At 41.2% G+C, this 13885-nt stretch overlaps 1 protein-coding gene across 1 annotated transcript; it reads right to left on the reverse strand.

The window, feature by feature from the left end:
* Positions 1–413: 413 nt before the first annotated feature.
* Positions 414–12015, reverse strand: plch2b (phospholipase C, eta 2b). Its single transcript, XM_053315544.1, has 20 exons — positions 11805–12015; positions 10529–10675; positions 8839–9082; positions 8531–8660; positions 5826–5996; positions 5054–5147; positions 4716–4919; positions 4483–4603; positions 4210–4381; positions 3958–4068; positions 3803–3886; positions 3548–3645; positions 3369–3457; positions 3080–3265; positions 2855–2962; positions 2648–2772; positions 2441–2525; positions 2207–2353; positions 1597–1676; positions 414–1505 (listed from the first exon to the last, which is right to left on the reverse strand). The coding sequence occupies exons 1-20, from the start codon at positions 11998–12000 to the stop codon at positions 414–416; spliced, it is 3684 nt and encodes a 1227-aa protein (XP_053171519.1). The 5' UTR covers positions 12001–12015.
* Positions 12016–13885: the final 1870 nt, after the last annotated feature.

The following is a 13885-nucleotide window of genomic DNA, read 5'->3' on the forward strand; positions in this document are numbered from 1 at the left end:
AAAAACTGACTAACAAATAGTGATGTGAGACCCTGCATCATGCTGTTTTGTACAGTTGGCAATGTCATCATATAATTTTTGAGAAAAACTATGTCATGTCATAAAAACTCTTGTTTGTAAACATTCCAGCAGGTCTAAAATAATAAAAATGGTTTAATTATGTAATTCTGTTTAAGAACTACTTTGTGGCTCAGTCCTGTCATCCTTTTTTTCTTCTTCCCAACCTTTCCTTTTGTTGCTCTTCTCCATCATTTTCTGAGGAATCTTATTGGTGTCACAAATCTAAATTAATCTACAAAATTACAAAATTAGTACAAATAAAACCCTTATTTAATACGGCCACATTGGGGGAGAAATATTGTAACTTTGTAACAGCATTTTCATTTTACTACCGCAAATCATTCACAAATCATTCACAACTCATCATCTGGAAAAAGTGGTGATTTACAGCGGATCTCCCTCATCTTCTGATCAAAAAGGGCCTTCATCTCCCTCTGCAAGGTGCCCTCACGTTGTTCTGCACCAGCTAACACACAGGAGGGCACAAACTCCAAACTGTCCGTGCTGCCACCGCTGCTGGATGTGCTGTCAGACAGGCAGAGGCCGTTGGGTATGGGTCTCACATGCTTGCTGTAACTGCCATAGCTTTGTGCTCGCTGTGTCTGCCACTGGTGAGCAGGCCTGCGGTTAACCATTGGTGTATGAGGGGAGGTAGTTGGTTTACGAGGGCAACTGCGTGAGCGGGCCTTTTTTCGTATTGGGGTGGGTGGTCGGGGGGTGGCTGGAGCTTCCAAGGTCCGTCTGACCCTGGGTGGGGATGACGGGGCGATAAGTGGAAAGGATTTGGCTTCAGGGTGTGGCACGGGCTGAGGCTCAGGGACCGAATCAGTTTCTACTGGTTGTTCTGGTTCAGGGGCAGTTTCATTGTCTGGCTCTGTTTCTATTGGTAATTCCTCGGATGGTTCAGGCTTCTCTGGTTCAGATTTCTGAATTAGTGAAATTTCTGTCTGCTGCTCTGCACAGTTTGTTTGTGGTGATTTAGGTTCATTCTCCAACTCAGCTGGAATTGGGTTTTGAGTGTCAGGGCCAGGACTATTTGGACACGAAGCCTGGGAAGAGGAATCAAGGTCAAAGACGTCTGCTATCACACGAGGAGCCACCACCACTTGCTGTGATTCAGTAGAGGACATCCGGCTGTAGAGCCCTCTCCTTGTCTCTGGCGGTTCATGAATTTTAACTCTATGAGCACGCCTCACTGGCTCACTCATGGCCCAGTTGTGAATGGCAGCCTTGCCTGCTGGTCCTTGCACAAGAAAAGACATTTCTCCATTCCTGCTGTCCTGAGAGATGGAGTCCATATCCTTCCCGAAGTAGAGTGCACGTCCGTCTTCTGAGGACTGCACGGAGAAGTCTATAGAAGGATGCCTTTGATGACCCTTCATATGTTTATGGGCTGCTTTTTGGAAGTGTTTCCTGGCTACCTTCACAGCATTTGTGGGTTTAATCTATTTTATAAAAGACACAAAATGTTTTGATGAAAAAACTGATGAAATGAATTATTAAATAAAATGTGTTAGTTTATTTGGAATAGCTTACCTTTCCTAACATATTACTGATACCGACATGAACAAAGATGGATGACTCCGCCATCCCCTCCAGGTACACATGCCGATAACCTGCAAGTTTAGCATCAGAAGAATCACATTAACCCATTCACATGAATATCTCTCTTTACAAGACAGTTTTCTAATCAGAAAATATATATTGAAAACACACACAAGCTTTGTATTTTTCTGTAATATTTTGCTCTGCTGATCTTAAAAATGGAAGAAAGATGAAACTATAAGAAAATAAGCTTAAAGTCCACCTCCACTCACGAATTTTGCTCTGTGTTTGACACTAGAGAGCTATTTTGGTGGTACATTTTCTCTGTATTTATCCTAAATTTAAGACGAGTACAATACAGATTAGCATTATTGACAGTGACATCACAACTTGTTTGGTAGCTGATCATGGACCAGTATACAACAGTATGTGGCACCTTGAAGACTTAGATTGGACTTTTCAGTGAAATAGGAGAAATCTTGTGTGAGTGTTTTTTAAGTATTTAATTTAACTTGTAGTTGATAAAATCATACCAGACACAACTTGTTCAGTGTCATTGGATGGGGTCATAGGACACCATAACAGATATTTTATCATATACCTGGCATCATGCTGGTCAAAGCTACAGTCCTCTGTCCAATGAAATCTCGACCAATAGGATCGTGATCCCACACTTGGAAACGCACAAGGGCAACTTGTGGCATAAGAATATTGAAGACGAGAGTCTCCTCCCACATGGGGTTGAAACCTAAATGATACCAAAAATGGAAGTTGCACAAACCAGATAACTGAAATGTTGTCACTCGGTAATCAAAGATGTATTTTATGCACATACCATTATCATCCACCACCCTGGTCTGCTGCTTTGTACAGTCAACAGGTAGACCAATTATCTCAACCTCCACAAAGGGGTCAATAATCTAGAAGTGCAGAAACAGATTAATGTAATTTAAAAAGACAGAGACATCTCTTTTATTTTATATAATTTAAATGGTGTATTTCTAATACAGCAAAGATTATGTCTGCTATATGTTGACCTCACCTCTCCTCTGTCCCCAAACATGGAGTCTTTGGGTTTAGGAAGCTGCTGTCCACTGATGATCTTCAGTATTAATTGAGTCTTTTTGTGTCCTGGTAGAGGCTCCTCCAAATTCGGGTTAAAGGCACCTGAGGAAAACCATTAACGTTTATAACCTCCTCACATAGGGACAGTTGCTACTCATGCTGCACAATCTGCATATATGCATACCTTTATACATGCATTTAGGCTTTAGAATATATCCGCAGTTTCCATTGCTTGAAAACTTGGCTCGGTTCAGTTCAAGCATACGTCCCTCTGTTTGGTAATTCATTGCAACTAAAATGGAATGTCAACATAAGGCAAATACAAATGAAAAGCTTCTAAGACACAAAACAGACCTTTAATTGTATTTAGTAAAAGTAGGTGGTATTGCCGCCTCTGTGACAGTCTTACCCATATGGCATCCTGCATTCCAGTATGGTTGTGGGTTGAAGTTGCTCGAGTCAACTCTGTAGTTTGATGGGTAGACTCTGAGTAGTTGGCGCTGGTTGAAACGGACCAACTCACCTGGTTTCAGCTGTAAGATCTGGTTCATAACGGTCTCGTTCAAGGATGATACCTGCCAACTGTTTGCAAATGCTGCCAAACAGAAAAAATACATGAAACCTCTATTGACATCCATGCTGACACCTATTGCAAAAATCTCAAATTGAATGTTAACTCTATTGATGCTTGAATTTACCTTGTGTTTCTATGTCATGCACACGGACAGATTTGGTGTATTTGACTAGGTCAGACAGAGCTCGGGAAAGCCTCATTGTTTTCCTCTTCCTGATGGGAGAGTTGTAAACATACAAGTGGAATCAATAATACAGAGAAGATGAGATACCTAAAACTGCTCAATTCAAACATTAGCCTTACTTCGTATGGTAAACAATTTGTGTCCTTTCCTTGCTGCTGCTGATGTCTGATTCTCCATCTGACACAGTTTTACTTTTTATTCGGATTCTCTTTTTCCTCTGTAAAAAAACAAAACTAAAATGAGTTACTTACAGAGTTTTTTTTATACTAGAAATCTTAACAGAAAGCTGTAAAATTGATTATTCAAACTTTTTGTAACAAGTTGCATAATGACCATCAAGATGTAAAAATATGAGAAAATAATCAATAGCTGACCTTTCGTTTGAAGCTCCTTATGATCGATCTGGCAAATCGCCTCTTCTTTTTAGGTTGACTGGCAGAGGTAAGGTTATTCCCATCCTAAAATAGTAAAACACAATGTAAATATGTGTATCTATCAATCAATTAAAATTTATATCTGTTTCTCTTGCCTGTAAGTTATCCTCTTCATCATCATCCTCTTCTTCGTCATCCCCAGTATCTTCATCAGACACATCTCCTTCCTCTGCATCAGGATCAAGGTTTGCAGGTAGCTTCTTTCCCTGAAAGACAACAACCATGTATTCAGTCTTTTGTGACAGCGTTGTGTTTCACTGCTGTATATTTTAAATGCTTTGTCAGACTCTTCAGCTCAGTGTTGGACAGAATATACAGGAAGCATGTGCTGTCGGTGTCATAATTACCTTGACTAAAACTTTCCCTTTCAGGATTTCAGGGGAAGGCTGCTTCTTGCATTCATACACATTGATATTGGACAGGTCCAGTTTGTCCTGTAGCACCTCCTTCAGGTACTCAGCCATCTTTTTCTGCTGAGGCACAGTGCAATGGTTCTCTATAGACAAAATCACTGGGTACCTGTGGGGGAGGGGTGGAGTGATGATACCTGAGCTACTGAGCCAGCACAGCATATACCGGCATGATGTTTTTTATAGGACAAAAGGCTGAGGAGCACTTACGGTGATTTGGTGAAGGCATATTTGTTAATTGTTTCAACGACCTCTTTGAAGAGGATTTTTGATGTCAGGGTGTAACCATGATGGATAATGGGCTCCCCATCTGGCCCATCCCAGCAGTCCACTAAGAAAGGAAAAAAGAAAGAACCAGACACAAGGATGATTGAATCACCTTGTCTGTCCTGTCATGAAATTACATTAAAAACAGTGGAAATTCTGGTTTTACTGGCTCTCACCCTCCACACAGCGACAACCAGCCTGGAGAACATAGGCATACATTTCCACTCTAGACTGAGACAGCAGCTGGTCTCCAGTCAAGTAGGTGTTGTGCGATGTGGCAATGAAGTAGTTACACAGAGGCTGCGTCATGTCCTGGTTCACCTGGTTGTGTTCAGGGTTGAAGATATCACCTGCAGGACTTCGCATGTAGTTGGTGAAACCTGAAGGAAGGATGTTTCAGACCAAAGTATTCTTGTAATTATTTATGCTAATAGCCATACCTTTAGTGACAGATGTGTCCTTATTAACGCTAACAATATTATGAAATCAGTTGTAAGAAGCAAGTTCCTCATACCATCAATACCCAGGACCATACGCTGAAGGTTCTCAGGACATGGCTCAAATTTGGCCACTATGTCTATTAGATGTTCTCTGGCTAGACCTCGCATCTGCAAATAAAACAAAATGTTTTGGTTTAACTGATCCAATATTTTACATATAAAGGCATACTTAAACATCTAGAAAAATATGCTTATTTGCTTTATTGCCCAGAGTTAGATGAGTGGATCAATACTAACCTCATGTTGTACACTAAATATGAAGCTGCAGCAAGCAGTCAGTGAACTTAGCTTAGCATAAAGACTGGAAAGACTGAAGGAGGGGTGGGGGCGGGTAGACAGTAGTTTGTAGCTGAGAAAATCCTCTTGCCAATACCAAAAACTGACAAAGTAACATGTTGTATCTACTTTTCTCAATCTGTATAAAAATGACAGCATTTTTTGGATGGGCATAGTCTCTTCTGGTTTGATTTTTGCATGGATTAAAAAAATGAGACATAAAGAGTTCATTAGTGAGGGGCTGATAGGTGGATTTTGTTAACTTTGGACAGGGCCAGGGTAGCTGCTTCCTCCACTCTTTATGCTAAGCTAAACTAACTGGCTGTTGGTGCTTGGTTCATATAGGCCTATATTGTACAGACATTTGAGTGGAATTGAACTTCTCATCTAACACCCTGCAAGAAAGTGAATAAGTGTATTTCTCAAAAATCACATTATTCCTTTAAAATATATACACACAGTATGATGACTTTTCCATGAGATGAAACATTTACTTTCACTTTTTTGTACCTTCTGTTCATTTTCCAGAAAGCGGGCAAGATCATGTAGATCCATGACTTCTTTTTGATTGCTGTAGGAGATCATTATCAGGTAGAGGTCTCTGCGCGTAGAAATCATCTTGTAGAATGAACAGAACTCTTCAAATCCCAGAGAGCCCTGGTTCTCATCTGTGTCTGCTTCCTACAGATAGCCACAAAATTATTTTTTGAGCAAGGCTTTCTCAGTATGTGTGATTTCAGATAAGCACATCTCATCTGAAGGATATATCTCTAACACTAACCAATAAGATAAAGCAAATATTACAGGGACTATCATCATCAGGAGGGGAAGACATTCAGCTTCTGAACCGATGCAATATTGCAGTGCAACTAAAGCCATCTGTTCAGCGGTAGCCATATGGCTTTCCTGTGGCACTCTCCCGCACTGTTCGTATACACATATTGTCTGCTAGCTCTGCTTCTCTTCGTCTGTCTTACTGCTTCTCTGGCTGAAATAATGTGAATAACACATAAGCCTTCTTAGGAAACAGCAAGGATGCTCCACCCTCTTTTCACCCTAGTCTTCATAATATATTTTTCAGCCCTACATTAATGCATTAGTTTTTGTCCTGATTAAGAAACGTTGAGCTACATGCCATTTTGTGTTTTAGTTATAGTTTTACAAAAAACTAACAATCCTGTTAACTACTTATACCTTATAAATCAGCCAATGAATTTATGTAGCTTAACATGTTTTGTAACCCTAACCCTAAATTTCCAATTGGTAGGCATTGTATTAAATATATATCTATATATATATAGATATGTATATACCTCTCCCTGAGCTACTACCTTATCGTGGTGGAGGGGTTTGCGTGTCCCAATGACCCCAGGAGCTCAGTTGTCGGGGGCTTTTATGCCCCTGGTAGGGTCTCCCATGGCAAACAGGTCTGGGGGGAGTGGCCAGACAAGGGGTAGCTCAAAGAGATCTCTTATGAGGAACACAATAAATGGTCTTATGCAGCCCTCGCCCGGATGTGGGTCACTGGGACCCCCCCCCCCGGAGCCAGCCCGGGGGTTGGGGCTAGGCGGTGAGCGCCTGGTGGCCGGGCCTTCACCCATTGGGTCCGGCCGGGCACAGCCCAAAGAGGTGACATGGGGATTCCCTCATTCTGCTGGGGGACTTCAATGCTCATGTTGGCAGCGACAGTGAGACCTGGAAGGGTGTGATTGGGAGGAACGGCCCCCCTGATCTGAACCTGAGTGGTGTTCTGTTATTGGACTTCTGTGCTCGTCACAGATTGTCCATAACGAACATCATGTTCAAGCATAAGGGTGCCCATATGTGCACTTGGCACCAGGACACCCTAGTCCGCAGTTCAATGACTGACATTGTAGTCGTGTCGTTGGACTTGCGGCCGCATGTCTTGGACACTCGGGCGAAGAGAGGGGTGGAGCTGTCAACTGATCACCACCTGGTGGTGAGTTGGCTCCGATGGTGGAGGAGGATGCCGGTCAGACCTGGCAGACCCAAACGTATTGTGGTCTGCTGGGAATGTCTGGCAGAGAGAGAGTTTCAACTCCCACCTCCGGGAGAGTTTCGACTCTGCAGCATCGTGTGGACATCGGGGGCAGTGCCTCTGGATTGGCAGACTGGGGTGTTGGTCCCTCTTTTTAAGAAGGGGGACTGGAGGGTGTGTTCCAACTACAGGGGAATCACACTCCTCAGCCTCCCTGGTAAGGTCTATTCGGGGGTACTGGAGAGGAGGGTCCGTCGGATAGTCGAACCTCGAATTCAGGAGGAGCAATGTGTTTTTTGTCTAGGCCATGGAACTGTGGACCAGCTCTACACCCTCTGCAGGATCCTTGAGGGTGCATGGGAGTTTGCTCAACCAGTCCACATGTGTTTTGTGGAACTGGAGAAGGCATTCGACCGTGTCCCTGTATGACCGGTGTCAGGCTGCCCTTCATCACCGATCATACCTAGGGGTCTTGTTCACGAGTGAGGGAAGGATGGAGCGAGAGATCGACAGGCGGATCGTGCGGCGTCTGCAGTAATGCGGCCTCTGCACAGATCTGTCGTGGTGAAGAGAGAGCTGAGCTGAAAGGCAAAGCTCTCGATTTACCAGTCGATCTTCGTTCCTACCCTCACCTATGGTCATGAGCTTTGGGTAGTGACCGAAAGAACGAGATCGTGGGTACAAGCGGCCGAAATGAGCTTCCTCCGTAGGGTGGCTGGGCTCTCCTTTAGAGATAGGGTGAGAAGCTCGGTCATCCGGGAGGACCTCGGAGTAGACCCTCTGCTCCTCCGCGTTGAGAGGAGCCAGATGAGGTGGCTCGGGCATCTAGTTAGGATGCCTCCCGGACGCCTCCCTGGTGAGGTGTTCAGGGCATGTCCCACCGGTAGGAGACCCCGGGGAAGACCCAGGACACGCCGGAGAGACTATGTCTCTCGGCTGACCTGGGAACGCCTCGGGATCCCCCGGGAAGAGCTGGGCGAAGTGGCTGGGGAGAGGGAAGTCTGGGTTTCCCTGCTTAGGCTGCTGCCCCCGCGACCCGACCCCGGATAAGCGGCAAGAAGACGGATGGACGGATATGTATATATATAATAATTATATATTCAAAAGTATTAAATATACAGATGCATTAAACAAGCACTAAGGTTGCTTTGGTGGATTATGCATATTAAGTCTATTATAAATTGCATGAATAAGCTTTGTGGATATGAAATCTTACTTGGAACATCTGTCTGACTTTCTGCTTGGGTAAATTCACGTTGAGTTTATGGAGCAGCTGGTGAACCTCTCCAATGCTCAAGGTGCCGTCTCCATTTTTGTCGGCCTCAGAGAATGTCTGCTGTAACCACGTGAAGCTGCAGTTAAGGCTGAACTACACAGAAAATTATGCAGGTCAGATTTTTTCTCAGCGTCTTGTACAAATGGCCTAATTGCTTTGTTTTTCTATGAAAGAATCAGTTGGATATGTGGTGATGTATTCGTATCATTTATAAATTAAACATATATGAGTGGCAGATCAAAGGATATTGATCACGTGTGCGCTGCCTCCGGGCCAAACTGTCTTCATCACTGATACCAGCCATGAGGTATTTCAGCCCTGTGATCCAGGTGCGGGTCTCCTCTGCGTTGGTGGAGACCAGGTCAAGGGACTTCACACGCTCCCCATAGTAAATGCTGAAGCAGCAGTTTGGGTCGAAGCGGTTGTCTGCGTACCGCCTGAACATCTCTGACTTTTTCCCTTCGCAGACTTCATGGATGGAATCAATAGTTACTGAAACAGATGATTGAGAACAATAGTCATTTGGAGCTCTCTATCATTTTAAATGTATTGTTTGATTCAATCACTGATTCATGAAAGAACTGTTTTTCCTGTGATTATGAGCAGTACTCACAAAAAAATTGGCATACATTTTGAGCTGATAATTATAATTCTATTGAGTAAATTCCCATCAGTGTTTAGCACAGTATAACCCTTTCAGTAGATATCCACCAGGCTATAAGTGGTTTAAAATGTTACAATTAAATCTATTGAGTTAAGGAGTCAGTGGAATCTAACCTTATTAAGCATCACTGACCCAATAAACTTGAGTATGCAAAACTTGAAAATATTAGAAAATACAAGAATTATATTTGAGTCTAGACAAATGAACACATAAATATACTAATTTGAATGTATTTCACATCATCGTTATCAGAATATTTAGAGATATTTAATAGTGAATAAATATTTGATGTGAATAAGTGTGTTCACCAAGAAAAAAATTGTAATAAAATGCATTTTACCACAATTCTGAAGGTAACAATTATGATCAAATTGAAATACAACTAATCTGTAAAATCTATAAACTAGCTGGTGTAAGTGAGCGAAACTATGGACTCAGATAAAGACAAACACCAAAACTTTCTGACCTCATAGAGGTCAAAGGTCAACACCTACAATGTGACTGGTGTACAAAAACACAGGCTACTGATTAACTTTTTAACTAAACTCTCCCACTAAGTAATGCATAATGGAACACAACCAATCTCACATGTGCTTTAATCGCCATAACAAAATGCAATGAGGCTTATAGTAATATACACTCATAGGTTCATGTGCCTCCTCACTTAAACAGACCACTGTGATGCAGCCCCATTTATTCTTTTTTAATTTAAAAAACAAACTAACTAATTAGTAGAGATGCACTGATACTGATATTGAAATCAGATATTGATCTGATACTGACTGAAATAGCTGGATTGGGTATCAGTGTCAGTGGGCCAATTGCTATCGGATACCATTATTTTAATAAACAGCAATTCCGTAAATCATATGTATGCATGTATATGTTACATTTTGTTTTACAAAGTTAGGAAATCAATGTTTAAGTCAAGTTTGATGCTAACTTGCACATTAAAGAATGATTCCAGTCTCTTCCACACAGTGAGGCATACAGCTTAGAAATCAAACACTGGTATCGGATTGGTACTCAGTATCAACTGATACCCGAAGCCTAGATATTGGTATCAATATCGGACTGAAAAAGTGGAATTGGTAACTAATTCATATATTAGTGATGGTGATTTGTTTTACAGTAATTAGTAAACTCTCTTGCTGTGTGATCAGTGAATTCATCTTGAGGGTTGCATCAAACCAAAACCAACACATATCCTACAAATGATAAACACATATTCATCAGATATTTGGTTCTGAAAATTCAAAACATCGATAGCTTACTTTTGGCCTTGTCATGTTTCCTGGAAGGCTGCCATCGGATGCAGGACTTGTGCTCGTCCAGGTAAAAGAATCGCACAAGTCCTTTCTTCTTTCCCTTCAGTTTGGTCATCTGAGTGCCAGTCTGCATTGTGTACATGCACCTCTCCACTACAGGTCAGCAGAAGGAGACTCATTAATTATCAAGTAGCAGGTACCCTTCTAGTAAAGCTGGTCAGAAATCCACTGGGATCATCACTTTGTGATTTGTTTATTGCTAACATCAAAGGAAGGCTGCTCATCAAATATAAAATGTATTGTACAGCATATACAACTGTAGTGAGGAATTTCTCGTTTTAGGCCACTGAACTCTATTTTACATGATTCTCTAAAGTTTTGGAGTGACTAAAATACTAGATATTCTCAATATTTTGTCAAAAGTGCTTTAATATCATTGCAATTTCTGCTGAGACAATTTGTACTATCTGCAATGCTGCAGTGCATTTCTTGTCAACACCAGAATAGAATTACAGTTGTTTATGAGATTATAGGCTGCGTCACACAGGGATTTAAGTGGCTGTGTATGTGTTAATGATGAGAGGCACTTTTGAAGGAAAAGATACTCGACCCTGAAAATAATTGTTGTCTCAAAAACAAATTAATTAATTATAAGTTACATAACAACAATTTAAATAATTTCTCTTCCTTTGCTGACATCTCTTGTTGCTTTTGAATGGTCTGTGTTTAGCGTTTGTGGTGGAACAAAATGTCAAATCCAGCCATTTTCATGCAACATTTAGGTCTTTCTTCTTCATGGTGAGACATGTTTGTTTTGTGTGCTGGGAGCAGGTAACCTTTGTTTGTAATCTGAAGCTCAGATGCTTGTGACGCAACCTGGCACATCATTCAGGCTAATCCTAAAGGATTGTCTACTGTCCATATGCCGGTTATCTACTCAGAGGCCTCTCTGCAACTCCTTTCTGTAACTACCGTCTTCTGTAACGCTTTTTAGTTACTCTTGCATTTTAAAAAATATGGTTTAAGTTCAAAATCCATAGCTGCTTCTCTTAAAATGTCAAATTAATGTAACTAATGTAATATATATATATATATATATATATATATATATATATATATATATATATATATATATATGTAAAACAAATGATTTAGAATGTTTCCTCTTCAGTTTAGCAGTTCAGCAGATTGTAAATCTTTCAGCTTAACAACCTGTTGACATTCTGCAGTAATTTGACAGATTGAAGGCAAAAATATTGAATAAGTCTTGACTGAGTCTTACCTATCTGACCCAGCCTCCATTTAGGCTGTGCGACCACACTGCCACCAATCCAGAAAAACTCCTCTGCAAGTCTTGAGATTGAGGCTTTCTGCCAAAGTTTTGGGGAGCTCATAATGGATGGCGTAGGCGAATTTAAGGGATTCGAGGTATGCTTGGCTTCACGAGAGGAGCCCCTAGCCAGCGAGGGGGAGAACATTCCTGATGACAATGATCCTAAAGACTGAAAAGTGGTCTTCTTAGGTGACCGAGAACCCAGTGGCGGGCTGCCACTCAGCCCTGGAGACAGAGGTGCCATCCCTGGGGTGCTGTTCATCCCTGAACTGTACATTTGAGTCTCCTGTCCCATTCACACCACATGAACCCACCTTCCCCTCACTCTGCTGGACTCCTCAGCAGAGTTTCTTTCAGCACAGCCGCTTGTGCAGTTTTCAAAGTGTCAGCATATCCTCCTCTCCCAGTTAAAGTCCTCCCACGTGGGACCAGGGAACAGTCTTTCCCTTCCTGAGGGTTCATTCCTTTTCATCCTGTGTCCAGTCATTGAGTGTGGCAGCCATCTAGCTTCTTCTTTATTTATTTATTTTTTAACTGAGAGAAGGCTTGCAGAAAGGAGGTGTACATCATGTGGCAGTCACTAAGTCTTCCTCAAGCTATAATCCTGGAGTGAGGCTTCAGCCTTGCTTTCATGGAGGGATTTTCACGCAACCAGTAAGCCTATGAAGAAAGAGAGCAGGAGAGGAGCTGTGCAAATATTCATTTAGCAATTCTTATGGCTCTCCTAATAATAATAGAATACAGAAATTATAGATTTGACAGACTGTTGTCATGACAGACAGTATAATGATTTAAGGTTGTAGTCACACTGGTGCATATGGTTATTAACATGCTTGAGGCCTTTACTATTCAACAGTGTGTAATGAGTTCCCCCTAGAGGCAACTGTGTGGCATATAGTGGATGTATACATCATGCTACTATACATAACGATATCCACTGATATCTGGAAAGTATGCGTCACTCCCAAAAAAGACAGAAACATATTTTCTTCCTCAAGCTTGCAGTGTTACATTAAAGGTACTACACACTTGAGACAAACCCACACACAAACATGTGTTTTCACTTAATTTTTTTAAGACTTTATGCACTCTAAAAAGCCCAATTTCAAAATTGTTTTTCAAAACGTTTTATTCAAAGTTGAGCGAGCAAATATTTTTGAAAAAACTTGAGTGAATCCAACATTTCAAGTTGGCTAATAAGTAGTGCAATCCACTGAAAGTTTTAAATTGAGAAAACTTTGGATAGTGGTTTGGGCATCTGTTGATGTAGGCACAGGTAGTGCACAGGCAGCTAGATTTTGTTTGTTAACAAGATTTGGGAGTAGTGATGTCACATTACCAAACAACGTGAACATCATGACAGTATGGGTTGTGCAGCACCCTGCCAAGAGCAGTCCATCTTACCAAAAACTGAAATAATTGTTTAGGAATTAGATAACTTTTAGCAGGCCAAGTCAACTCAACCAAGTTTATGTATACTTTTGAAAGCTTCTGAAATCTAAAATCTAAAGCAAATCTGTGTGTGTGTGTGTGTGTGTGTGCGTGTGTGTGTGTTTGTTTTTATGTGTGGTCCATGTATCTTTTGGTCATTCTATTTTTCTTTTCAGGAACAAGTATTGAAAAACCAAAAAAGGAGTGGTTATTTGTTTTTTGTTTTAAAATACAAAAGATTAAACTGAAATATGAGCTGTTTTTCTTGTGAAAATGAATGAGTAGAAATTGGTTTGATTTTCTTTTCATATTTAGAATATGAATAAAATAAAATCACTGACTGAAAATCAATGACCTGTTCTCTCATATTCTGATACCGGATATTGTCATCAAAGCAAGAGCGCATTAAAGATTAAAAAAAAAAAAAACGTGTCCATGTCGGGGGAAAAGTAGTTTAAAAGAAAGAAGAAAGAAAGGCTGCAAGTGGCGCCAAATCATAAACACACAAAACAAAACATGCTCCCTAACCCATCAGATCCCCACTGACTCACTGCAGCTGAAAAAAATGTGATAAGTGAAATAAAAACCTTCCTGTATGC

Source organism: Scomber japonicus, chromosome 3 (assembly GCF_027409825.1).
Source record: "Scomber japonicus isolate fScoJap1 chromosome 3, fScoJap1.pri, whole genome shotgun sequence".
Taxonomy (NCBI): Eukaryota; Metazoa; Chordata; class Actinopteri; order Scombriformes; family Scombridae; genus Scomber; species Scomber japonicus.

Bases quoted from the DNA above. Each gene is read 5' to 3' on its own strand.
- plch2b (XM_053315544.1), bottom strand. From the start codon at position 12,000: ATGTTCTCCCCCTCGCTGGCTAGGGGCTCCTCTCGTGAAGCCAAGCAT. The intron at 8,661-8,838 runs ATATCCTTTGAT...CTGCAGCTTCAC, and splicing joins AGGCAGCGCACACGTGATCA to GTGGTTACAGCAGACATTCT. The intron at 2,773-2,854 runs GTATGCATATAT...GGTTTTCCTCAG, and splicing joins GCCTAAATGCATGTATAAAG to GTGCCTTTAACCCGAATTTG.